Source organism: Bos grunniens, chromosome 12 (assembly GCF_055505025.1).
Source record: "Bos grunniens cultivar Pamir isolate PY7600 chromosome 12, Bosgru_T2T1.0, whole genome shotgun sequence".
Classification (NCBI taxonomy): Eukaryota; Metazoa; Chordata; class Mammalia; order Artiodactyla; family Bovidae; genus Bos; species Bos grunniens.
The window spans coordinates 29,296,377-29,322,820 of NC_141176.1; the positions used below are offsets into that span (position 1 = coordinate 29,296,377).

Here is a 26,444-nt window from a genome sequence, read left to right on the forward strand (position 1 = left end):
TGGTGTGGTGTGTGTGGTGTTTGTATGTGTGTGGTATGTGTGTGGTGTATGTGTGTGTGTGGTGTGTGGTGTATGTGTGTGTGGTGTGTGTGTGTGTGTGTGTGGTGTGTGTATGTGTGTGGTGTGTGTGTGGTGTGTGTGTGTATGGTGTGTGTGTGTGGTGTGTGTGTGTGTGCGGTGTGGTGTGTGTTTGTGTGTGTGTGTGCGGTGTGGTGTGTGTTTGTGTGTGTATATTGGGAGTGAGAGAGGATGGGAGGGTGAAAGAGGCATACAGAGCGCACAGGCACACCAGGAGCTCACTCTGTCCATCACAATTTGAGTCAACTGAATATTTACTGAGTTCATGCTATGTGCCAAGCATTGTGACAGGTACAAGGGACACAATGGTTAACAGGACTGATATGGTCCCTGATATGGTCCCTGGCTCCCGGGCTAGCGGAAGATATAGACAAGTAAACGGATAATTACAATACAATACGATAAGTGTTATGATAGGGAAAAGTCCAGGTGTCATGAGAAGGAACGGAGAATGGACCCAACCCAGATGGGAGGGTCAGGAAAATTTCCTGGACGTTTCCTAAGAAGGTGGTCAAGCTGACACCTGAAGCTAAGGTAGGAATTAGTCAGGTGTAACTGAGCATGTAGGTGATACAGCACTTAACCCAGAAGAGCAGGTGTGATGGGCCACGGGGATCTGAAGTGGGCTGGGTTTGCAGGACAGCAAGAGGAGGAATGCTAAGAGATGGGCCAAGGACAGAAGCACTGGTTGGGTAAGCAGTCTCATGTACTTTGCATTAAGGAGTCTGGACTTTATCCTAAGAGCGAAGGGAGTCACTGAAGAATTTAAGGGAATGAAACAAACACATTTTCATTTTGGGTAGATAACCATCTGACATGTGGGATGGTCCTTAGAGGAGAAATGGGCAATAAGAACAGAATAACATGTAGCTTGCTTCTTCATGGTCCAACCTAGCCCAGTGTAAGAACTAAATGAATATTTCATGAGTGAATGAATGAACTGATCAACACAGCAGTCAATCGCTTGGCTCAGGATTGAGAACAGGGGACTTGAGATAGAGGATAATGCTATCTGGGAGTCTGTAAGGGTCAGAGTGAATACACATCAGAACACTGACACGTCTTCAATCTTGAATCTCATCAGACAAATGATAACAACAATGATCATTTTGAGTTGGTGCTTAAATTCCCCTGATGCTTGGTCCCACATTATATCTGCTCTTTACGTGTCACTACATATCATATAGGGGCTTCCCTGGTGGCTCAGCTGGTAAAGAATCTGCCTGCAATGCACGAGACACTGGTTCTATTCCTGGGTTGGGAAGATCCCCTGGAGAAGGGATAGACTACCCACACCAGTATTCTTGGGCTTCCCTCACGGCTCAGATGGTAAAGAATCTGCCTGCAATGTAGGAGACCTGGGTTTGATTCCTGGGTTGGGAAGATCCCCTGGAGGAGGGCATGGCAACCCACTCCTGTATTCCTGCCTGGAGAATCCCTGTGGACAGAGGAGCCTGGTGAGCTACAGTCCATGGGGGTCGCAAAGAGTCAGACATGACTGAGCACAACAACACACTTGATGTACACTTCTCTTTCAGCTGACCTTCAGGAGCTGCGGTGGGTTTTTCAGGCCAGGGTATTTCTAAGTCATCTATCGTAAAAAGAAGTTAGTGCAACCTGCATGACAGTGAAGTTGTGGTTTATTTGAAATCGAATGTAGACAAAAAAGAAGTAGCCAGCATTGTTCAAACTTCAGGCAGGTAACTCTCCACCTTGTCACCTGGATACCGTGGCACACAGGGAAGCTGTTAAGAGTTCATCCCCTCTTGCTGTCCCCAAGGTGGGGAATGGCAGCAGAACTAGGCAGAAGAAAAAGAATGTCACTGAAGGCCACAGGGGTCGGTGAGGTGGCTCGGAAACCACGAACAGCCCTTTAGGGACACAGTCTACTCTAAAACCCAGGTCCCCTAAGTTCAGCGCCTCTTTCACAACTCCACCCTGTCCAGTTAATTAGGACAGTCCAAGATCTTAGAAAGGAATGACTTGTGTGAGGTTAGAGTTAGAGGTCTTCTCATAATTCTGTGATTGTAGCTGACAGCCTGGAGCGAGATAACCTTCTAGAAAGAGAAGGCAAAACGGAAATGGGGGCTGGAGAGGGCGAGATGTTCCGGATCTGGCTGTCTGGAAGTGTGGGGGAGGGGTAGTAGAGAAAAGCCTGGTGAATCATGACACACGTGGATCCAATGTTGTTGTTGTTTAGTCGCTCAGTCGCATCCCACTCTTTTTCGACCCCATGGACTCTAGCCTGCCAGGCTCCTCTGTCCATGGGAGTTCCCAGGCAAGAATACTGGAGTGGGTTGCCATTGCCTCCTCCAGGGGATCTTCCTAAACCAGGGATCGAACCTGTGTCTCCTGCACTGGCAGGCGGATTCTTTAGCACTGAGCCACCAGGGAAGCCCATATGGATTCCCGTACATTAAACCAAAAACAAGGAGAAGAAAGAGCGGAAGGTGAAGAACAGGCCTGGGAGCAGGTTTCTGAAGAAGGGCTAGGGAACCAGCTCTACAGAAAGCATTCCGTGTCACACAGGCTCAGGAGAGTGAGGCAGGTCTGGGCTCCTCATTACTTTCAGATCAAAGAGAACAGGCAGAAAGTTACTGTGTTTTTAGATACTTCAGACACTCAAACGCTCCTCCTCACAGCCTTGTTTCCATCATCCCCTTCCTTCTCCTGCCAATGCACCTACACACGTACACCTCTGGCCCACTGCAGCCCGGGCTTTGCTTTTTCCTGCAGAGTATTTCCACACCAAGGTAGCATCACTGACCCAGGAACTTCATGAACACAAGAACTTCCTTATGAACTGAAATTTTCAGCTTGTGGCCTTGGTAGCTCACATTTCTAAATCATCACCTAGCTATTCAATATTTCCTAAAATAGTACAAAGACTCTGAGGGGGAGTCTGTTTCATTTTTATGACGAACGAAAGCTTGAATGAATTCTCCTCGTTTATTTTCTATCATCACAGAATTAGATTTCAGCAGCTGGGTCTAATCTATCAATCTAACCGATCAATCAATCACAACAAAAGGCCATTTTCAGTTTCTCCAGAAAATTCCAATGCAAACAGTACTGAAATAAGTTGACTAAATAATTCATCCTCTCCAGGGATCACGCACCAGTGAAACCTCAGCGAGAGTTCACTGTCGCAGGCACCTTATACAATCTACAAACCTGTAATACCAGGCTTGGCCACCTAAGGCCACCACCAGAGTCTCTTTATCGAGACTGAAATCTGGGAGTCTTCTGAGCTCCAGTACACTCCACCATCTACACTGTTTAATCGAGCCCTTTACTACAAATGGTTTTAGGCTCTAATGCAAGACAGGAATTTGAAGCATGCATTTGAGTATTTAATGGCGTTAATTTCTGGTGCACACAAACATCAGCTTCACTCAACAATCCAATAATCTTGCAAAATAAAGAAAATATGTCAGAAAATGAAATGTAGCATGGAATTCTCCAGGACTGCAAGCAAAGCAGGTCCCAGATTCCGCAGCCCAACAGAATAGCCGCCTATTCACAGATACTTAGAGTCAAAGAGTCACCTATTTACAGACCCTTAAAGATATGAAAATAAATCAAGAAAAGAAAAAGGATGAGAGTGCTTTCAGGTGAAAGAATTGTTCTAATTTTTTTTTTTTTTACAATTAAACATGTTTACTGCCTCAAGTTCTCAAACATGTCCCAAGTTAATCTGAAATGTAACACATCTGATCGTTAGAAATGAAATACAATCCTTGTTGTTGTTGTTTTAACCGGCAGGCATCAATTGAAACAAATCCTACCTGGAAATATGGATGGTCTCTTTTTTGGGCGCCTCAGGTGAATGGGTTCCAAGTTTCTAAAGTTTCTTTGAAGTCTTGCTTTAATATCATTTCCTATGAGTAATTCAGGTGGCAGGCTGCTCCGTCTTGATTTATAATCATTTTGTGATGAATTTAGTTTGTTCTTCGTCCTGGAATATAAATTGCTGTCATCAACCGCCATGGTAGGAAATACATTTGATTTTCCTGGCAAAAAATTCTGAAAAGCCTAACCCGGGCGCAGCCGCCTCTGTCTCCACCCCAGACTCAGGAGTTCTCATGCTTTGCCCCGCACTTGTTTGGGAAGCTTAGCAAGTTGATAGGCGTGGACTTGAACAGGTGTAGAATTACTAAGCAGCCCCTCCTATCCACGGTAAAGAGCACAGGGGAGGAGAGATCTAAAAAATCATTAGGTGCAGGAGGCTGAGGAATGCCAACAGCTGTGGCACACGGGTAATAAAAGGGGCCAGATGAGTGCTGAGCGTGATCTCTGTTTTATTGGTGCGACGCCATAAAGCAACCACAACTTACTCTTTCAGAATGAATACCTATGCAAATCACAAGCCTAATTATTACTGTTTTCTGAAACTCTTGGAGATTTTTTTTTTATAGAAGTTTTTGGGAAACAGTTTTACATTCCCTCCTACCTTTTTGTTTCACATGACACAGGCAGAGCAAACGTCTGTCTTTACGACATTCCTTATCTGGCGGGCAGTGGACTGGAAGTGGGCTGGACGGAGATGACAGATGGCTGGGATGAGCAGGAAGGACCCCGGGGTGGGCGTGCATGAGCAGCAGTGCCGCCGGGAACCCAGTGCAGCCCCCCACCCTTGCCTCCCCTCCTGCGCTCTACCTGGAAGATGGCTTCTGGGAAAGGTCAGCTGTCTGACAAGGTGAAGTCAGAGGTCTAGCCAGTGAGCTGTGACCTACCACAGATGGCACCCTCCACTCAGCCAGTGGAAAGGACCCTGAGGTCTCTGCCAGGATCCCGCCTGGCTCGCAACTAACGTGGCCAACTGGTTTGGTGGTCTGAGAAAAAGCAGCATTCACCAGATTCCAGCTCGACCTGTCCCATGCTTGCTTTCTCTCTCTTCCAGACTTTGCATTCATACATCCTTTGTTCCCTTCCCCCTTGCTCCATTTATGTGGAAAGGCTCTGCCCTCTTTTCTCTGACTCTGCAGAACTCATAGTTCTACCATTTATCCTCTCATGTCCCAGGGCTGGGTCTCCTCTCCCCTGCTCCTCCTGGGTCTCTCTCTCTCTCTCTCTCTCTCTCTCTCTCACACACACACACACACTCCCCTTATGTTCTGTCTGACTGCAGTGTGAGTCAGAAGATAAAGATGATAAAATCTGCCTTTTCTCTTCCCAGTGCCTGGAATCAGTAGATGCGTAACATTATAAGGGATTTAGAGGCTGTTTCAGAAATTACTGTTTACTTTGGTTTGTGCTTGTATGCGTGCCTGTGAACAGACTGTTTGCAAGCCTCTGGACTGTAGCCGGCCAGGATCCTCTGTCCGTGGAATTCTTCAGGCCAGAGTACTGGAGTGGGTTGCCATGCCCTCCTCCGGGGATTTTCCTAAACCAGGGATGGAACCCACATCTCTTTATGTCTCCTGCATTGGCAGGTGGGTTCTTTACCACTAGTGCCACCTGGGAAGCCCTTACTTTGGTTTACTGTATATCAAGTAGGTTAGATTATTTGATAGAATGTAGGAGCTGGGTCTTTTCACCTGAGTATAAGTTTCATTCTCTTTTCTCCTTTTAGCAAATAATTCTTTTTACAACAGATTTTCTGAAGAGTAAAGTTTTTTGTTTTTTTTTTTAAGAAGTGTGTCCAGATTAGGGTTGCACTATAACCCATAAATTATAATTATAATCCAGCAACTGTTTACATATTAGATTATTAAGTTATTTTACTAAGTATACACCATTTCCCTTGCAGGACTTAAAACTATTTTGTCAAGTTGGAACACACCACAAACTTCAAAACAATGAGTGGCTTGTACAAAACTATTCTGAAAAGCCCATGAGACTTCTTGAATCTCCCTTAGCTTAATAAAAACACACTTTTTTTTTTTCCAGAAAGAAATTAAAAATTTCTTTTTTAATTTTAAGAAATTAAAAGTAAAGCATTACTTAAAGTTTGAGGTAACGAGTTAACAGGAGAAAAAATACATTCCCATAATAAAAATCTAGAGAACAGTGGTTAAGGTCTGAGTCCTTAACAGGGTAGAGCCCTAGGCCACAAAATACTGGATGTTAACAGAGGGAAATCTAGCAAAGATAAGCTGAAAGTCGAGCTTTGAGGGACTCTATTTCCCAATTCACAGTATCCTCAGGGGACTGAACAAGAGTGCAGACGAAATGAAATGGAGCCTCAGAAGCAAGGTGTGATTATTGCATAGAGTGTGGGACAGGCATGGCTGCCCGCGGAGAGCCTGGCTGCAACACAGGGTTAAGAGCTCAGGCATCTGGAACACAGTAACAACAGCTGTGGTTGCTGCACACTTAATACCGGCCAGGTTCTGTGCTAAGCTTTGGACATGCATCATCTCACGGATCCCTCCTAATCCCCCTGTTCTACAGACGAGCACACCGAGACTGCCAAATGCCAAGGAACCGGGGAGAGGAGGTCGGAACACAGATTTGACCTGCCTCCAATGCTTCTGCCCAAGTCCATGCTTTAAGCTACACCATACTGAAGAAAACAAAACAAAAACTACCATACTCAAAAGTACGCCATGCTGCATTCTTAAAATGTATACGTGAAATCTGAAAGAACTCTAAAGTCTTTCTCTACCTTCCTAAGACAAGTCTAGGTTTTAGGCAGATTTCCATTGCGCCACTGAGTGAAGGAGGAGGGGTCTGGCTGACCTAACTCCAGCCCCCCAACACCACCCCCGCTATTAACCCAGCTGTCAGGACATTTGTAACATCCATGGAATGGCAGTAAGAAAAAGCAGAAGGAGAATTCAGATTCTTGCTTTAATAAAATGTATTCAAGTTGAGACTTTGCATATTAAGATGCCTTTTAGATAAACGTATTACATTTTCCTGAGATTTAAATTATAATTAGGGGGAAAAAAATCCCACCCCACTTGAAGGTGTCCCTCATCTCCTGATCTTCTAAAAATAAAATGATGTTAGAGAGGGTTCTAGGGTTCCAGATATTCTCAATGTAACCCTTCTCCTGCCCAACTATTCTCCACTCATTGGGAATAAAAAAAGATATGACTCTAGTCATTTAATATGTTTTCTTAAAGAGAAAAGTGAGAACAGCTTAAATGTGCTATTATTCAAATTTTAGGATAATGATAAAAGGGCCAATTTTTATTTTAAAATAGTATTAAATTTGTGAACATGAAAAAAATAAACTTTCCTTTCAAAGTATTTAAATTGGTTGACAAGATGAATGATAATCAGCCACAAAGAATTCAGCTTGGTTTGGGCTAAAGGAGAATATTCACAGACTGTGATGTTAAGTCCATCTCCCCCTCTTCATGGTAACAGTCACAAGTGGAATTTCATTTTTTTTTCAAGTAGTGCAAAGAATGATGTTGATATTGGGCTCTGAGCTCAAAGAAATCTTAGAGTGTAATTAAGTAATTTAAAATATATAATTGGACATCTTCTATTCCTATACTTTTAATAACCATGATGCTTTAAAGGTTTCCATTCTCCTAAAAATCCAATATATTCATCTCCTTTGAATTATTCTAATATCTTATACTTCAAGAAGCTGTTTATTTTTTTTATTAAATGATGTTACCATCTCATGAACATCTTGAGATGTTACCATCTCAAGAACATAAAAACGTTCTTCCTGCTAATAAGACATTGTCTTCTTTCTCTTTGAGTGTTCAAATGTTCCATAGAAAGACATTTATTTCCTTATTTTATGGCTATAATTTTCTTGCAAATTTTGGTAGTTTTAAGAAGAGAATTTTAAAGTGAATTTTGGTAGTTTTAAAAAATCTAAATTATTTGAATTTTTTGAGTAAAAGGCAAGTTGAGAACTGTACAATTTTATAACTGTCACCATCTTGCTCATTATCACCTTCTGAGAAATGATCCACCAGGATTTTAGGCCTGTTAAGATTCACCCAATAAACTCCCAAATCTCAGTCTGACTCAATCTGACTCTCAATTTTATATCCTGCAAATATTTCTGAATTTTTGAGCTCTCTATTCAGTTTGTAAACTGAGAGGACCCATTATTCAGTGGGTTTGACACCAGGAAAAAAAATCATTGTACAGAATATCAGGATGAAGAATATATCACCAAGCCAAGCTCCACCGAAGCATCCCTCTGAGAGGTCACCTGCCGCCTCTCACTGCCGACACATCTCTGCCTGGTGTTGTTAGCACACCTGCAGTATTATCCAGGGTGTGACTACAGCAGAAGAAATCTTCCCTCAGTTCCTAAAAATACAATGGAGGTTTTCAGTATTTATCTCATTGGCTGTCCCTGGCAAATTAACACTAATGGCCAGCCTTTCCCTCTTCCGATTCTCTGCTCCCTTGGTGTCCTTGACACTAATATCTCTTGTTTTTCGTCCTCCCTCTCAGATCCCTTATGCTTGGATTCTTTCAGGACTCCTTAGAAGTGTATTTTCTTCCCTCCTTCACTCTCCCCTTTTCTTTGGCCAGCCCACTGGTTGAGCATCTACTTTGTGTTTGATCCCTGGTCTGGGAGATGCCCTGAAGAAGGAAATCCCACTCCAGTATCCTTGCCTGGGAAATCCCATGGACGGAGGAGCCTGGTCGGCTATACAGCCCATGCGGTTGCAAAGAGTCAGACACAGCTAGCAACTAAACAACAACATGCCTGACACCGTGAGAAGTCGAAGGTCTCTGCCCTCAAGAAGCTCTGCGTCTGGGAAGGGAGCAGACCTATAACAAACAAGTTACTGGCGCACAGAGTGATCCCTCTGTGCAGAGGTGAGGTAGAGAAAGCTACTTTGTCAGCTCTTTCTGGTGGGGAGGGGACTGGGAAGGGAAGGGTTTTCAGGGAAGAAGGAGCGAGTTCGCAAAGAAAGATGGAGGGAACCAAGGCAAAGGCACTAACACGTGACATCACACCCAATGCCCACACGATTCTGCACTGACACTGGGCCTGCCAGACACGGCAAGAGACGGAGCGATCCCAGCAGACAGGGGACAGAAGGAAAAACCGTAAGCTGGCATTACTATACATATTTCTAAACACCACCAAAAACTGGACATACAGAAGACAATCTCCTTTAAAAAAAAAAAAACTGACTCCAACCTTTCCAAACACTTTGGTAATTCTGAACGAAATTTAAAAAGACATTTAAAAAAAATCTTGCTCCAGTAAGTAACCCTTCTTCTGAACCATCTTTATTTATTCCAGAATCTATGATACAGAGGCTTGTGGAAGTAGACTCTTACCCAAGTTTTTAATGTCATACAGGCTGTACCTTTTTTAAAAAAGCTTTCAAACCAGCTCTTACTGGCTTGAAATCCAACTTTATTTGCGCTTGCATTCTTCTTTGTCCAATTTTGCAAGTCTCAGCAAAATGCCAGCATAACTGCCTGGACTGTTCTCAAATGAAGGTAGGGCTTAAGGGCACATTTTTCTGGGCTTGTTGAGGAGCTCTTTGAAGAGAGGACAACATAAACAAATCTCCCTCCTTGCCCCCAACACACCCACACGGTCTGCGAGAGGAAGGATGGGTAGCTAATTTTTTCTTTTTAAGGAACTGAACTGAAATTTGCATAAGAGAATTGAAGTGTTTATTTTGTCCAAATACTAGATGGTGTAACCTCAGAAATGCGGTTGCTAAAACCAGGTTGACAAGTGTCTGCTGTCACTCAGACAGCCTCAGCAGCGCTGTCACTCAGTGGGGCTCAGCCAAGGTCTCAGCCCCGACTTAACTTCCGTCTGCGTATCGAGGACGTTAAGTCCAACTCCACCTCAAACTTCTCCGTGGTGTGCTAGATCTGAGACGGTGGGTGGTGTACACATTTGTCAAAAGGAATCAAACTCTATACTTTTAAGTATGACAGGTTTCCCAGGTGGCTCAGTGGTAAAGAATCTGCCTGCCAATGCAGGAGATGTGGGTTTGATCCCTGACTCAGGAAGATCCTCTGGTGAAGGGAATGGCTACCCACTGCAGTATTCTTGTCTGGAGAAATCCCATGGACAGAGAAGCCTGGTGGGCTACAGTCCAGGGGGTCACAAAGAGTTAGACTCAACTGAGCACACAGTACACACACACACATACACACACACACACACACACACAGGAGCAATTTATTATACATCAATTATACCGCAATACAACTTTTTTTCAAAAGGCAAAGTTATACTTCTCCCCCAGTGCATTCAACCAAGATTCAGACATATTCTGGGCTTCAGTTAATAAAATTAATCAATAAAAGTAGAAAAAATTCCAATTGCATCATCTGTCTCAGTTCAGTTCAGTCTCTCAGTCATGTCCGACTCTTTGCAACCACATGAACTACAGCACGCCAGGCCTCCCTGTCCACCACCAACTCCCGGAGTTCACTCAGACTCAGGTCATCTGCCTCAAGGGGGAGTAAAAAATACACACAGACTCAAGAGTTATGTGAGTCCTTTTCACTTAAGAATTTTCTTAACCTGAATCATGTCTTCAGTGTTCAATTTACACACTGCAGAGCTCCAAGAATGCCTGAAAGACGTCTATCTGATAATCCCATGTAACACATTCACTGTGAGTTGCCCAGAGAAGGTGCTCAATAAATACTACAGAATGAACAACAAGTAAATGAGTAAAAGACTGCAATTGAAAGAAAAAAAAAAAACGAAGGCATGTCTTAAGAGGAAGTTTCCTTACAAGCTACCAAGAAAAAGCATGAGATCTTTTAGGCCAAAGAACTTCAAGATTAAGATAAACATGGGTTATCTTAAATGACTTGGGTGTAACCCTGCCAGACACTGAGAGCTGGATGAAATGAGCTGGTTTGAAAATGAGTCAAAGTCGCTCAGTCACGTCCGACTCTTTGCGACCCCATGGACTATACAGTCCATGGAATTCTCCAGGCCAAAATACTGGAGTGGGTAGCCTTTCCCTCCTCCGGGGGATCTTTCCAACCCAGGGGTTGAACCTAGGTCTCCCGCATTACAGGCAGATTCTCTACCACAAGGGAAGCCCAAGGATACTGGAGTGGATAGCCTACCCCTTCTCCAGCGGACCTTCCTGACCCAGGAATCGAAACGGGGTCTCCTGCACTGCTGGCAGATTCTTTACCAGCTAAGCTACCAGGGAAGCCCCTGCTGGTCTGAAGACTTCCCACAATTTCAGATGCTGCTGACATTCTTGGGACTCTCCTATGGGAACCTTCCAGACTTAAGTGGCAGCATGAGTGCCTGCACTGGCTTTGTAGCTGGATCCAACACTGCACTGATCATTCAGGTGACATCACCCATTTAACGAAAAACTGTGAAATGTCATAGTCACTGAACTAGCTCTTCTGTGCAAATTCAGGTGTTGTTCAGTTGCTAAGTCATTTCCGACTCTTTGCAATCTCATGGACTGCAGTACACCAAGCCTCCCTGTCCTTCACCATCTCCCAGAGCTTGCTCAAACTCATCTACTGAGTCAGTGATGCCATCCAACCATCTCATCCTCTGTCGCCCCCTTTTCCTCTTGCCCTCAATCTTTCCTATCATCAGGGTCTTTTTCAGTGAGTCGGCTCTTGCACAATAAAAAAATTTTATAATTCACACCATTTAAATCCCAAGATAACTTTATATGGTTAGCATTTTTAAAAAACATCTCATTGCTTCTTATGCAAACGAAAGTAAAAAATGAAGTCTCTCAGAAACTGATATTAAGCAGACCAAAACCAACTCTTAAGAATGTAGATTTAAACATCATAATTTAAAAATCTGATCGAGCAGACAGAGAATTCTCTACCCCAAAATAATGTCTTAAATTTATTTAGAACATCTAAAAAATGATTGGCTTTGCTGGTGGCTCAAATAGTAAATAATCTGCCTGCAGTGGAGGAGACCTGGGTTCAGTCCCTGGGTCAGGAAGATCCCCTGGAAAAGGGAATGGCAACCCACTCCAGTATGGACCACGGACAAGGCCATGAAACAAAATTCAAAATACCAGAATTGTTTTTTATCATACTCTATGAGATATTCTTTTATCACAACCCAATAAAACTGGGAGTCAATAAAAAACAGCAACAAACATTTTCTTTTAGTCTAATGCTGATAATAGTCTTTGTTATGTATTCTCCTAGTCATGTCCTGTCTAAGTATTTTTCCTGTAGTATTTCCTTGGTCTTCATGAGTGTGGTACCACCACTGCCTCCACTTTATAGAGGAGGAAACTCTTTAAGAGGGGCCAAGAATAGTGCAAGATGCAAGAGGGTTCTCTTTTCTTCACATCCTCTCCAGCATTTATTGTTTGTAGATTTTTTGATGATGGTCTTTATGACCAATGTAAGGTGATATGTCATTGTAGTTTTGATTTGCATTTCTCTAATAATGAGCAATGTTGAGAATCTTCTCATGTGTTTGCTGGCTGTCTCTATGTCTTCCTTGGAAAAATGTCTGTTTAGGTGTTTCGACCATTTTTTTGATTGAGTTGTTTGGTTTTTTCATATTGAGTTGCATGAGCTACTTGTATATTCTGGAGATTAATCCTTTGTCAGTTGCTTTGTTTGAAAATATTTTCTCTCAGTCTGAGAGGAAGGCTCAAGAGCAAGGGCATATATATATGTGTGTGTATATATATATATGTGTGTGTGTGTGTGTGTATATATGTGTGTATATATATATATATATATATATATATGCTGATTCATCTTGTTGTATGGTAGAAACTAACAAAACCCTGAAGCAATTATACTCTAATTTAAAAATTTTAGCTTTTTAAAAAGTTAAAAATGAACAAAAGAGGGGCCAGGAAACCGCCAGGCTCCTTTGTCCATGGGTTTTCCTAGGCAAGAATACCGGAGTGGGTTGCCATTTCCTTCTGCAGGGGATCTTCCTGTATCTCCCTCTTTGCAGGCAGATTCTTTACTGTTGGAGCCACTAGGGAAGCCCCTTGAGAAGCTGCATTAGTAACTAATTACAACAAAGCCTACTAAACTCTCTAATATATAATTTCCCTTATGATTCTTTGTTTCCCAACTATCTCCAGGCTCTTCTCTTTTGATTTTGTCTTCCCTCTCTCTGGTGTCTTATCCTTATCAAAGCATCTCCTTTGCTCTACCCTCATTTTGGGGTCTTTTTTTTTTTTATACATAACCAAGAAAGAGCAAATGAATCAAATGAGAAATTTCAAATGGTGTCCTTCCAGTATCTCTCCCTTGGGTGTTGAAAGGAGCCACTATTTTATTTCCTTTCTCCATGAATTCAATTCCAACTCTGGGTTCCAAATGTCTGTTGAGTCCTAGCCAGCTTCGAGGAAACTATATGAAAACTTGGAACTATCTTAAATCGTAATTGTTGTTGTTGTTCAGTCGCTAAGTTATGCTCGACTCTTTGAAACCCCATGGACTGCAACATGCCAGACTTCCCTGTCCTTCACCATCTCCCGGAGTTTGCTAAAATTCATGTCCGTTGAGTCAGTGTTGTCATCCAACCATCTCAGCCTCTGTCATCCCCTTCTCCTCCTGTCTTCACCAGTAAGGTGGGCCTCAAATTTTCAATTCTCTTAGGCCTCCAAATCATCTCAGAAAGATCTATCTGTTCTTCTAGTTATTTATTTATCATTTTCTAAATAAAAGGTGATTTAATTTATATCATATTCTCCAAGCTAGGAAAGGTTGAAGTATCAGAAACCAAACTTCACATAAGCTGAACTAACATCTTTCAACTCTGCCTCCATAAAACATAACTGCAAATGTATATTATTAACTCAGGATGAATAGCTAAGACACAGGATCTTAAGACAACTCTTGAAGCAGACCTATTTTTGGTTTCTTGCACAAGTTCATGGTTCTGTTGCTGGTTTTATAAGCACTATTAGTAATTAGGATTGAAAGGAAGGCAGATATTTTCATAGTAGCTAAATCTAAAAAAAAAAATTTCCTATTTCAGATTCTTTCTAGCTGTTTTTCTAAATTCTTCTTCTTCTTTTTTTTTTTTTTAATTGCAAAGAACATGTTTGTTGCAGAGTATCTGGAAAGCACAAAAAAGTAATAAATAAAAGACAACCATTGTCAACATTTTGGCATTTTTGGTTCCAGATTCCAGGCTTTGTCTTACCATCCCCCACCTGCCCAGATTCAACCTCAGAGCCCTTTCTCATCCGTGAGAGGGGTACCATGTGACTGGAGGGGCCAGTGTGTCTGAAGCCACCCAAGGGAGACCAGTGAGCGGGGCTGTCGTGCGTACTGAAATGCGGTGGGTAGACACTGAAAAATGAGTGAACATCTCTCCCCTGCAGGGCAGCGGCTTCTCAAGTCCAGTGACCAGTGCTTGTGGAGGACCGAAGATCAGATGTGCCTCATCCTCTGATTTTTCAAGAAAAGCTGCTGCTGCTGCTAAGTCACTTCAGTCGTGTCCAACTCTGTGCGACCCCATAGACGGCAGCCCACCAGGCTCCCCCGTCCCTGGGATTCTCCAGGCAAGAACACTGGAGTGGGTTGCCATTTCCTTCTCCAGTGCATGAAAGTGAAAAGTCAAAGTGAAGTCGCTCAGTCGTGTCTGACCCTTCGAGACCCCATGGACTCCAGCCTACCAGGCTCCTCCATCCCTGGGATTCTCCAGTCAAGAACACTGGAATGGATTGCCATTTCCTTCTCCATTCAAGAAAAGCTAGAAACCCTGATTTTCGTGGTGTTGGAGAAGGCTCTTGAGAGTCCCTCAGACTGCAAGGAGATCAAACCAGTCAATCTTAAAGGAAATCAACCCTGAATATTCATTGAAAGGGCTGATGCTGAAGCTGAAGCGCCAATCCTTTGGCCACCTGATGCAAACAGCTAACTCACTGGAAAAGATCCTGATGCTGGGGAAGATTGAGGGCAGGAGGAGAAAGGGGTGAGGAGATGGTTGGATGGCATCATCGACTCCACAGACATGAGTTTGAGCAAACTCTGGGAGGTAGTGAAGGACAGGAAAGCCTGGCGTGCTGCAGTCCATGAGGTCCCAAAGAGTAGGACATGACTTAGCAACTGAACAACAACAAGCCTGATTTGTAAATGCTGGCTTCAGGTTTTTGTTTTTCTGGTTTTGTGGGGAGGTTTTTGGCCATGTGGGATCTTAGTTCTCTGACCAGGGATCAAACTCAAGCCAGAACCCCCTGCACTGAAAGCTCAGGGTCTTAACCACTAGACCACCATGGAAGTCCCTGACTTCAGGTTTTTAAAGACAGGATATAGGCCAAAGAAACCAAAACTATGTATCAATTGAGGCCTGTGGTTTAACCCCCTTCCCTGGGCCACATGGTCAGTCTTTATAGAACTTGAGTCAGTGCCTTAAACCATCCTTTTTTAAGAGGGGTTCTAGTGACAGAGCTGTGTCCAGGTGAGAAACATCTTGGAAGTTCTGCCAACAACTGTCCTCTCTTAGACAGTCAACATGCAAGAGTCCACGTCTTAGACTTTTGAGTCTTGCAGCAAAGAATCAACCCCACTTAACTCTGTTTAACTGGCATTTTCCAAAAGTGGTCGAACTGAAAAGTCTCTTTCCCCTTGTTTTCTCTGTAACAATTATTAGTATCCTTCAAGCCCTCATGTTGTGCAAAACAAAAGGCCATTTGCTAAGGCCTCTTTGGGCCTTGTGACAGGCCACAGAGAAGAAAGGAACAGCTTTACATCTTTGCAGGCTGTTTGCCAGGTCCGCCCTCCCCTACTAGGAGAACAGATCTCAGTGCGAAGCAATCAATACAAAACCAACTACTGTTGCCTGTGCTGAAAAAGATGGACCAGAGAAAAGTAACTTCAAATAATTTAACTCAGACTCAGAAATCCAATACAAGCCACAGAAGTATCCTTACAATTATAATTTATCCAGGCAATGAAAGAAAAGGGGTTTTACTCTTCTAACACACGCCAACTGTTGGAAGGGGGCAAGGGAAGTCAAAATATCATTATATTTTTCTACAGATTGTCCTCAAAGTAGACAGAAAATAACTGAAACTCAGCAGTGTTCTCACTCAATCGGTAGTTACTCTGTTACACACAAACCTGTATTTTTCTTGTTGTTGAACAAGTTTCTCCACAAACGATCAGTTATCACACCACCTTGATGAAATGCTGCCCTATTAGGGAGGTCAGTTTTTTTCCATCTGTGACTGCCTGTGGTTTCATTTCAGTCTTTACAGGGATGTAGAAGAGGTTTGACTAGTAATTTGAAAAAAAAGCTGTTTTGTGGTTTTCCATTTTTCCACAATAATTCTTCTGAAATTCTCAAAAATGACCCACTGCCTCAGCTCCAGCTTTCATATGCTTCTATTTTTGTCAAACCTTTATTTTTATTTAGTGTTGATCAAAAAGCCACTGTTTATAACTGTGGTTTCTTTCATTTCCACTTTCTACATTGACAGAGGATTCCTACAGTAATGAAATGTTGACAAATTCTAAAACATTTTAGGGTTTTGTAGAAATTAGCATGGAATTCTTGTGTAATTCAGACTTGAAAAAATGATAGAATATTAATCAACTACTACAAATGTTTATTTCTTTCCCATTCCAGGAGAGGAACCATGAGAAATAAAATTATTTAAATCACTCAATATGAGTTCCCTGTACTGAGGTGTCATTTAGTAAGGTAATACAAAAGATAATACCGAGAAGGTCATCCTCAGTATCTCAGGGGCAGTGGTTCCAGGATCCATCAACAGATGCTCAAGCCTCTTTGGTAAAATGTCGCAGCTGGCTTAATTCAAGAAAGCAGAACCTGTGGATGTGGAGGGCCAGCTGTATATATTATACTATATATGTGAGTGCATACATGCTGAGTTGTGTCCAACTCTTTGGGACCCCATGGACGGTAGCCCGCCAGGCTCCTCTGTCCATGGAATTCTCCAGGCAAGAATACTGGAGCAGGTTGCCATTTCCTTCTCCAGGGAATCTTCCTGACCCAGGGATCGAACCTGCATTTCCTGAATCTCTTGCAATGGCAGGCAGATTCTTCACCACTGAGCCACCTGGGAAGCTCGTACAGAGATACACATATGAAGCTTCTTTTCCCTAGAAAACGTCTACAATTTAACTTCCACCTTGAAATACCAAAATGACTTAAGTGAATGCCCAGATCTAAAAATCAGCAGTATTTTGTACAGTTTACTAGGGGGTGGGAAGTGGGGTACAGAGGCTAGGTGATCACATTAAACACACTGTTACAGTGAGTGGGCTGGAGTATTAATGGTGACTTTATCAGATACTGAAGATGTAAGTGGTTCTCTTGTGACTCTGTGTGAACATTCTTTTTCCCCAAACCAGTTAGTCATTTGCATCTTCTTCTCACATCCTGTAGCTGTCAAATGCTCTTCCTTGACATGGATAAAAGCTGTAATTTTCTACATGCAGTGCTCTTTTTTTGGAGGAGGTATGTGGTTTTGGTTAATGTTGTTTTGTCTACATTCCTTGAGAACATTTCTTCTGATGCTATGCTTCACAGAAGATTTCCTATTTTACTAATCCTCAGTGGGGGAGGGGAGCAGAAAAAGACATAAGTGTATCTGTGCACACATCTGTATCTTTATCTCTATCTTTATCTGTATCTTTATCTGTATGTCTAAGCAGCCTGGGATTTTGTGAGTGCTTTGTGCTCAAGCGCTCAGTCATGTCCGACTCTTTGTGTCCCTATGGACTGTAGCCCACCAAGCTTCTCTGTCCATGGGATTCTCCAGGCAAGAATACTGGAGTGGGTTGCCATGCCCTCCTCCAGGGGGTCTTCCCAACCCAGGGATCGAACCCGCATCTCCTTGTCTCCTGCACTCAAGGTAGATTCTTTACCACTGAGTCACCAGGGATTTTTAGACAGGTACTATTCACTGAGGGATAACATTTCATCACCCTGTGCTCTTTCTCAAGTACTGGTGGTGTGTTCTTCAGATACATAAATTCCTCAGACCTATGCCACCTGGTGGCGCTAGTGGTAAAGAACCCGTCTGCCAATGCAGGAGACGTAAGGGACACAGGTTCGAATTCTGGTTCGGAAAGATCCCCTGGAGGGCATGACAACCCACTCCAGTAGTCTTGTTTGGAGAAGAGAGAAGCCTGGCCGGCTAAAGTCCATGGGGTCACAGAGTCAGACAGGACTGAAGCAACTTGGCACGCACGCGTGCTACCACCTCATCACTGGGCTCATGTCCAACTACCTGATGTTCATTTCCATCTGGGTATTCAAGATCACTCAAGGCTCAACAGGTCCAGCCCTGAAATCATCATTGTCTCTAAATTGCTACCCACCCTGCATTTTCTTGACCACTTGGATTTCTAACTTAGGAATCACTCTAAATTCCCTCCTCTCCCCGACACCACATAGAGTGCTTAGCCAGTGCTGCCAATTTTACCTCTTTGAATGCGTCACTTCCTCTGTTCCTGTCAACCTTGTCCCAGTGCAGGTCTCCATTAACTCTTGCCTAGACTCGTCCTAATGCCTTCCTGGGTCTATAGGTGGAAAGCCAATGAAGGCTCCATCTCAATACCTTGGCATCATTAAGCCTTCGCTGCACGACCTGGGGCCGGTTCACCTCCTTATACTCACCTCTTACAACAGCCTTCTTTGCACTGGCCTGTTCAGCAATGCTCAGCTGCACATGGTTACATTCTGACTGCTCCCCACTCCCAGCCGTCTCTCAATTAATGTCCTAGTTCTCATTGCTGTCTTCTCCCGGGGTCCTTTTCTTACCCTCTCCTTATCCCTTAATTCCCTTCGCCCTCTCTGGCACCACTTCTCTCCTACCCTGCCCCCAATTCCCCAGGCTCCATTAAGAAACTATTTCTGGGGACTTCCCTGGCGGTCCAGTGGTTAAGGATCCGTGTTCCAACGCAGGGACACAGGTTTGATCCCTGGTCGGGGAACTAAGGTCCCACATGTCGTGGGGCAACTAAGCCCGTGTGCCACAACTGAGACCCAGTGCAGCCAAATAAATAAACAATGGGAAAAAAAGGAAGAAAGAAACTTTCTGGCTTTTCCCAGCTACTTTAGTAGCATCTCTGAGCTCCTAGCTCCCTCAGCTTCCCACTGCCTTTCCGACACTGTTTTATTATGATCTGCCCGTGCATCCTTATTCTCCCTTGCTGGCATATAACTCACTTCTTACACATCTTTGCTCCCTGGGCTGTGGCACTGGATGGTCACCCTTCTGACTTATTGGGGCCACCTAAGCCAGGCTCCTAGGGCTAAGAGCAGAGGGCAGAGTGGGTTCCAGGAGAACTGTGTCTCCTGACTTCTTGCAGCTTCTAGAAGCAATTTAGGGCTGCAGGATTTTATTTTCATACACTCTAATACAAATACCTAACTGGCTGACATCAGCGGAAGAAAGGAAGTTAGAAAAAGGAAAATGAGTTCAACACCCACTGAAATATGTAGGTAAAAGGCTGATGTGTTAGGATAAGGCCTGAAAACCAGACTCTAAACTTCCCAGGTTGATTTTCTTGATTCACATATGGTGTAAACCTGACCATAAAACAACTGCTTTGGTTAAGTTTCAAAGGAGTGCAAAAAAAAAAAATTTTTTTTAAAGTTATTTTTTAAAAAAATATACCGAAAAAGAGAGAAAGAAGAGAAGAGAATTCTAGTGCTAATTCATTTAATTGATACTTAATTTAGAATCTAAATGATACACAATAGATTTCGGCAAGGACAGCAGCCCCATTCCAAGGGAAGAGGCAGGAAGACAGAAGGGTAAAGCGTTTTCTTGTTTTTTAATTTTTAACTGGAGGATAAATTGCTTTACAATGTCATGTTAGTTTCTGCTGTACAACAGCGTGAATCAGCTGTATGTATACATATATCTCTTCCCTCCCACCGACCCACCCCCATTCCACTCCTCTAGGTCATCACAGAGCACCAAGCTGAGTTTCTTGTGCTATATAGCAGCTTCCTGCTAGTCACTTATTTTACACATAGGAGGGTATATATGTCAATGCTATTCTCTCAATTTGTCCCACCCTCTCCTTCCCCACTGTGTCCACATCTGTTCCCCACGTCTGCATCTCTATTCCTGCCCTGCAAATAAGTTCATCTGTACCATTTTCTAGATTACGTATATCAATATAGGGGCTGGAAGGGTGGGGGCCTGGCTCTACTGTCTGCCACCATGAATGGCATCTCCTTGTGAACCTCAATCCCCTTCTGGAAACAGTGGTCTCTGAACATACCATGGGGCTGGTGGAGGTACAAATAGTATACCCACCAAGGGCTGACCCCCTTGGGGTCATACATATGATGCTATGGCCCTATTCCATTCAATGCATCACCATATTTACTGAGCTCTTTTATGTATCCAGGGGTGGAAGGTGGGAATAAAGAATAAAAAAACTCCTGAGCTCGAGGAATCACAATTTAATGAACCAAAGAGAACAACTCTACCTGACCTCATGGACTGTCTGGCTATTATAAAGAACAGCCGGGAGAAGCTTTGAGTAGGAAAAAGGGGAAGGGGAGTAAAGGAGTAAAATTATTCCCATGGCAAAAACATCCAGCACTTTACATAGAGATGCTCCATCACAAGATTTCTGTGAGTTTCAGACTCTTCTAGGTGTGTAAATGTATGTGCATATACACATATGTATGTATACATACATGTGTATACACACACATCCATCTTTTTACATCTTTGTTCTCAAAAGGTCATCAACATCCAGTGTTAAATTAAAGCAATGAACTTTCATAAGCATTTGTAAGTAAAAAGGAAGAAAAACTCATTTTCGAATCCCTGTCTACACCACTTTGCTTTATGCCCTATCCCTGTTACTGCGGCTGTTGAGTCCTCAGTCGTATCCAATGCTTTGGGATCCCATGGACTGCATGCAGCCCACAAGGCTCCTTTGTCCATGGGATTCTCCAGGCAAGAACACTGACGTGGGTTGCCATGTCCTCCTCCAGGGGATCTTCCTGACCTAGGGATTGAAGCCGGGTCTCCTGGACTGCAGGCACATTCTTTACCACTGAGCCACCTGGAAGCCCCCTGCCCCATCCCTCCACATTCACTAACACAAGTCAGGGCAAGAAAGGAGGATAACGGAGGGAGCACAGCGGCATACAGGCCAGACGCTTCCGCAGTCGAACTGCTCTTGTTCCCTTTGCTCTTCTCCTCTCCCCGCCCCCGCTGCTGAGCTGACTAGCCTCAGCATAGCTGAGGGACATAGCATTCAACGAGATGACAGTCCTCCCAGGCAGCTCAGTCAGGTCAGGAGGCTGGAACAATGGGCTGGGGTGGGGGATGCGGTCAGACTGGAACAGAGTGGGAAGAGGGAGGCTCTCTCAACCGGGAGGTCTGGTTGGAAGCCCGCAGTTAAAGGAACGTGAGCTCCTTTAGGACAGGTGCAGCTCCAGTGGTCTGAACTCTAGTCCCAAAGCCACCCTCTACAGGTCCTGCACCCTGCCTGAATCTATGGGCTTATTTATACAGCTTGTGTCAACACAAACTAACCTCTGTCCCAGAGACAGGGAAAAACAGCGCTCAGAAAGCCTTTAGCTGGCTACATTAAGTCCTGGCCTTTTGAGAGGTTGCCCAAGCTTTAGACAGGTCACATTCCCACGAGAAATGATCTCTCTTTACTATATTCTCTTTTCTTTTTTTTTTTTTTGGTTAAGCAGCCATGGAGGGTGGTGAAGTGGAACAAGAGGATCACAAAAATTGTTTGAGATTTCGCTTCTGCAAGCAGCTGGCTGTGAAACACGTCTGTTTGCCTTCTTAACACAGAAGACAAGAGGTTTGAATTATATGGTTTTGACAATTTCCTCCACTTCTAAAACATGTGACTCTAGGGGACAAAATGCAAGTGAGACTGCTATTATTAAACAGGAACAAATTTAAACAAGCAAATTAAATATATATTACCTAAGATGACAGAAATAACATAAATCTAAAGAATACGGAAGGGGAATAGTTAAGAGACATGTAAAACCAGAAAGTAATGAATTAGAAAACTGTAAAATTGATGAATCTAAGAATGTATGTCTATACGTGCTCCATTGTGTCCGACTCTTTGTGGCCCCATAAACTGCAGCCCACCAGGCTCCTCTGCCCATGGAATTTCCCAGGCAAGAATACTGGAGTGGGGTTCCATTTCCTACTCCAGGGGATCTTCCCAACCCAGAGATCGAACTCAGGTCCTCTGCATTTAAGACAGATTCTTTACCATCTGAGCCACCAGGGAAGCCCCCAAACAGACAGAAAGGGATTTTTAAATTAGAATATATTAGAATATATTCTAATTACAAAATATAGGACTTAGGAGAAGCAAGGGTGTGAGAAAGGGAGTGGTCAGTGTGACCCCAGGATTTCTAGCCTGAGAAATTGGATAATGCTCTTAAGACAGGCAAGACAGGAGGTGGAAAAATTTGGGAAAATACAGGGTGAGTTCAGCTTGAGTTACCTGAGAGACAGGATGTGTAAATACCCAGGGACTAGGGGTGTGGAGTTTGGAGCTGAGGAGAGTCCGTGTGGGGCTGATGAACCAGTCACCAGTGTATTGTCCTTGGGTGGTCGTAGAATTTAAAGAAAACAGGACTGACTCCAAAAGAGGACTTTAGAATGGTAAGCAAGGGTAGTATGAACCCAGTTCTTTTTTTCTTTACATGGAAAAGAAAAAGATCAGAACTAAAATTAGAGAAGATGTGAAGACAATGATATCTTGAAATTCAAGGGACAAGAGCTTTTTAAGGTGGGGAATTTCAGAGACAAAAACGTAAATACAGCGCAGACTCACTGGACATTGGGGTGACCTGCCCTTTGAAGGAGGAGGGCTTCCTAAAGGACTTTCCACTAAACTGTAGGCTGTATGAAGGCAGGAACCGTGTCTGTCTTGTCCGTCGTGGGACAGCACGTGCTTGGTCAGTAAGGGTTTAGTAACTGAAGACTGTCATGTGAGCTGGCTTGGAATAATGTCAGAACCAGAAGCCAAAACATGTCAGCTGGTTGAAATCAATTCCCTTCTTTGGACCCTCCATTGAATAACAGAGTATGGAGAGACAGCTGATTTTTGCTGTTTAAAACGGTCTTCTTAATAATGCCTCCTAATCCTTTTCTCCTCATCCTACTTTACTACTTTAGTTATTTTCAGAGAAAATACGTTTTTCTACCCAAATGGCTGTGATTCAAAGGCTCGAGTTAGGGTGAGCTCGCCTTGTACGAAAGTAAAATGGTCTGATTCTTTAAATTCCAAGGGGAAAGAAAGTGCAATGAAAATATTTTTAAATAATTTGATGCAGGAAGATATTAACCCTGAAATTATCTAAAATTCATTCTTCCTGCCTGAAATGAGTCCCTGCTCTCTCCTAAGCAGACTATGAAACATGTCGGTAAAACTTTTTTTTTTTTTTTTTTTACTTTTTCCACATAACAAGTGGTATAAATATCTTGTGGTTTAATGACAATCTTTTTGAAATCTAGTTCAATTTTTGCAAAACTCCCTCAAAGATTATGTGCGCCATGGATTTGATATTTCAGAGAGCAGATGCTACCAAAGTCAAATAATCAGTGATTTTGATTGTTTGAAAATCTGGTTTATGTAAGAGTTTATTTATGCTGACCATATGAAACCATCTTTAATATGGCCATTACTTTTCCCACTCATGTTAAGGTCATAGTAAACATCTCACAAAAATAAACCAAGAGTCATCTTTTTCATCTTTTACCCGGCATTTCGGTGTGAATAAATACATCCACACAGGTTTGATCCCTGGGTTGGGAAGATCCTCTGGAGAAGGAAATGGCAACCCACTCCAGTACTCTTGCCTAGAAAATTCCATGGTCTGAGGAGCCTGGTAGGCTACAAAGAGTAGCCCATGTCCATTTCCCATCTCCACAGGGTTGCAGAGTCAGACATGACTGAGCACACACACATGACACATGACTCATGACAACAGTTTGAAGAACCAAACAGATAAATGAAAGGAAGAACAAATTCATTCTAAAAAGGAAATGTTTGACCACTAAGATGGGCTTCTGTGTGACAGGATGCTTCTTGGACACTGGGACCTCTGAGTCCATTTTCTATCTTTAGATACATCTGAGTTTGAGAAATAGTCAATCAGATTTCTGAAAATTTGAGTATGAGTACTCTCCTACAATTCAAACAATGGTTGCCATTTATTCTGGGTTAGATAAGCAGATTTACTTTTAGAATATGAAACTTTACAGCTATGTACATGTAAAAATCCTGAAAAAGTCAGGAAATAGGGGTCTGTGTATTTTCCAAAATAAACTTTCAGTGTTTATTATTTTGTTTTTCCAATCTTCCAAAAATTCAATTTTGTAGGCAGCTTCAGCTCATCCCATTTGGAAATCTGGAGTTCAGTTTCTAGCAAGATCCCAGTTGGCCCAATGAAGCTTAGAATGATGTGCTGAGCTATTATAAATATTTGAAGAATGAGATAACCTATTTCTTCCTTTCATCAATATAAAGGGAAAGTCTTTGGAAAGAGGAAAATTGATATAGTAAGAATGTGCTTCTGTTGAAGGAAAAAAAGACTGCATGAGGAAAGCAATCTTTTATCCTAGCTCTAGTATAGTCTCTCAGTTTCAGAGTTCTTGCTAATCTCTTCTTGGGTAAACCACATAGTTAGGAATAAATGGATTAAACACTGTCCTGTAGTGATCTATACCATTTATTGGGAACGGTCCTAGATTCAGTATTGAATTGCTTTTTCACTGTGCTATATGAAAAAAATTCTCTATGCTTTTCACATTCTTTCTGCTTTTATGACAATGCTATTTACATCTGAGTCATAGCTTTCTTTCAAATGTCTGGTGATGACATTGTACAAGGAACACCATACTGAAAATTAATAGTGTTCAATTTGAATTCTAACTACCTTTTCTGCTTGCTTTCTAATGGTGGAACCCGATTACCTTGCTCTTCAAACAAGAATCTAGTTTCTACCGTCTCACAAGCTGAGAACAAACCAGCTGCCTGGGGAATGTCATTTCAAGCTAAATATGATTCAGTCCCTTAAAATATGACTTAAAGCTTTACTCCAACAGCAAATGGAAATGTCTGTGTGATGTAAGCCTCAAATTTTATAATTTATATATGGGATTCTTGACTTAAAAAAAAAACAACTTTTACCGATAGAACAAACATACACTAAAATCAAGAAAGTGAAAGTGAAGTCGCTCAGTCGTGTTGGACTCTTTGCGACCCCGTGGGCAGTAGCCTGCACCAGGTTCCTCCGTCCATGGGATTTTCTAGGCAAGAGTACTGGAGTGGGTTGCCATTTCCTTCTCCAGGGAATCTTCCCAACCCAGGGATCGAACCCAGGCCTCCCGCATTGTAGACAGACACTTTACCATCTGAGCCACCAGGGAAGTCCTAAAATCAAGAAGCATGTATCCAATAACTAAGGGGATGTATGAAGTACATTAAGATACATAAGACAGAGTTCCTGTCCATCAGGAATCTAAACTCTATTGAGTATGAGAATGTAAACAATAATCTGAGACTTCAATGACAGTTCACCAGACGTAAATGACAGTTCAAGACGAGTGTGGAAGAGCTGGCATGTCAGTACATGATTCATCTCAAAATGAATCAGAGAGACAGTAACTGTAGGTGCTAATGAGTTGAAAGTTAAAAACAACTACTTTATTTGGGGATGAGCAGGAAAACATGAATGGAACTGATTAACTAGGAACTGGCTACCAAAAAGGAATACTTTGTTTTGGCAGAGAAACTTCTGGAAGCGGTGGTGGACGCCAAAGTGTGGAAATGAGAAAGCACTTCAGACAATTCTGACCACTTGCTCTTACTACTTGCCTACCTTGTTGTGTTAAAATGAAGAAAACAGTGAGAACACCTTTATTTAGCAAAGGAGCCAAGTTTTTTGGTATAACCAGATGTACCAGAACTAAAATAAATTGGTCCAGAATAGCAAGCTGCATAAAATAACAAAACCACTTGCTGCTGTTAAAGTTGGCTTAATTATAGCCAGTAGTTACTCAGTATAAGAAGAAATAGGCACGTTTATAGCAAAGGAATGAGTCCCAAATCCAGAACGACTTGGTTAAGTGTTGCCTATAATATCTGCTCACAAGTACTACTTCCCATCGGCAGGAGATGTCCTGTCTGTTACCAAAAACAGGTTAGGTGTTGACTTGGCAGAAAGTCAATCCAACTGTGATGACTGGATGCAGAATTATGAATGGAAAAGTCAATGGTTCATAGACTCAGAGTTTCTCAAACTTCTATGCACATAAACATCACTAGAGGAACTGGTTAAAACACAGACTCTTTTATCAGTAGGTCTGGGGTAGCGGCTGAGATAAGTAATTTACTTGTTCATTTTGGTGATTTATAATTCCCTCCCCTTCCCCTCCCCCTTCTAAAGTGTAAATTCCAGGAGGACAGAGGTCTCAAGTCCATAGAACAGTGTCCAGGGGCTGTGAGGCACTTGGTCATCTCATACT

At 42.7% G+C, this 26,444-nt stretch overlaps 1 protein-coding gene and 1 long non-coding RNA gene across 7 annotated transcripts in view; one reads left to right on the top strand and one right to left on the bottom strand.

The window, feature by feature from the left end:
* Positions 1–5,059, bottom strand: part of FRY (FRY microtubule binding protein) — a 326,671-nt gene extending 321,612 nt beyond the window's left edge. For 2 of the 5 annotated variants that reach the window (XM_086329429.1, XM_086329437.1), the window contains exons 1-2: positions 4,738–4,755; positions 3,867–4,036 (exon numbers count right to left, since the gene is read on the bottom strand). Coding sequence is in view for 3 of the 5 variants with exons in the window: in XM_086329430.1 (XP_086185556.1) it covers positions 3,867–4,036; positions 4,815–4,930 (286 nt within the window). In the remaining 2 variants the exon portion in view is untranslated. The other 3 variants (XM_086329430.1, XM_086329431.1, XM_086329439.1) reach the window with 3 other exon arrangements.
* On the top strand, positions 4,624–6,666 carry LOC147361576 (uncharacterized). Of its 2 annotated transcripts, none has more exons than XR_015138117.1 (2): positions 4,624–4,760; positions 6,475–6,666. It is a non-coding gene; the product is annotated as an uncharacterized LOC147361576 (long non-coding RNA). The 2 variants fall into 2 exon arrangements; XR_015138116.1 differs by lacking the exon at positions 4,624–4,760 and adding an exon at positions 5,374–5,513.
* Positions 6,667–26,444: the final 19,778 nt, after the last annotated feature.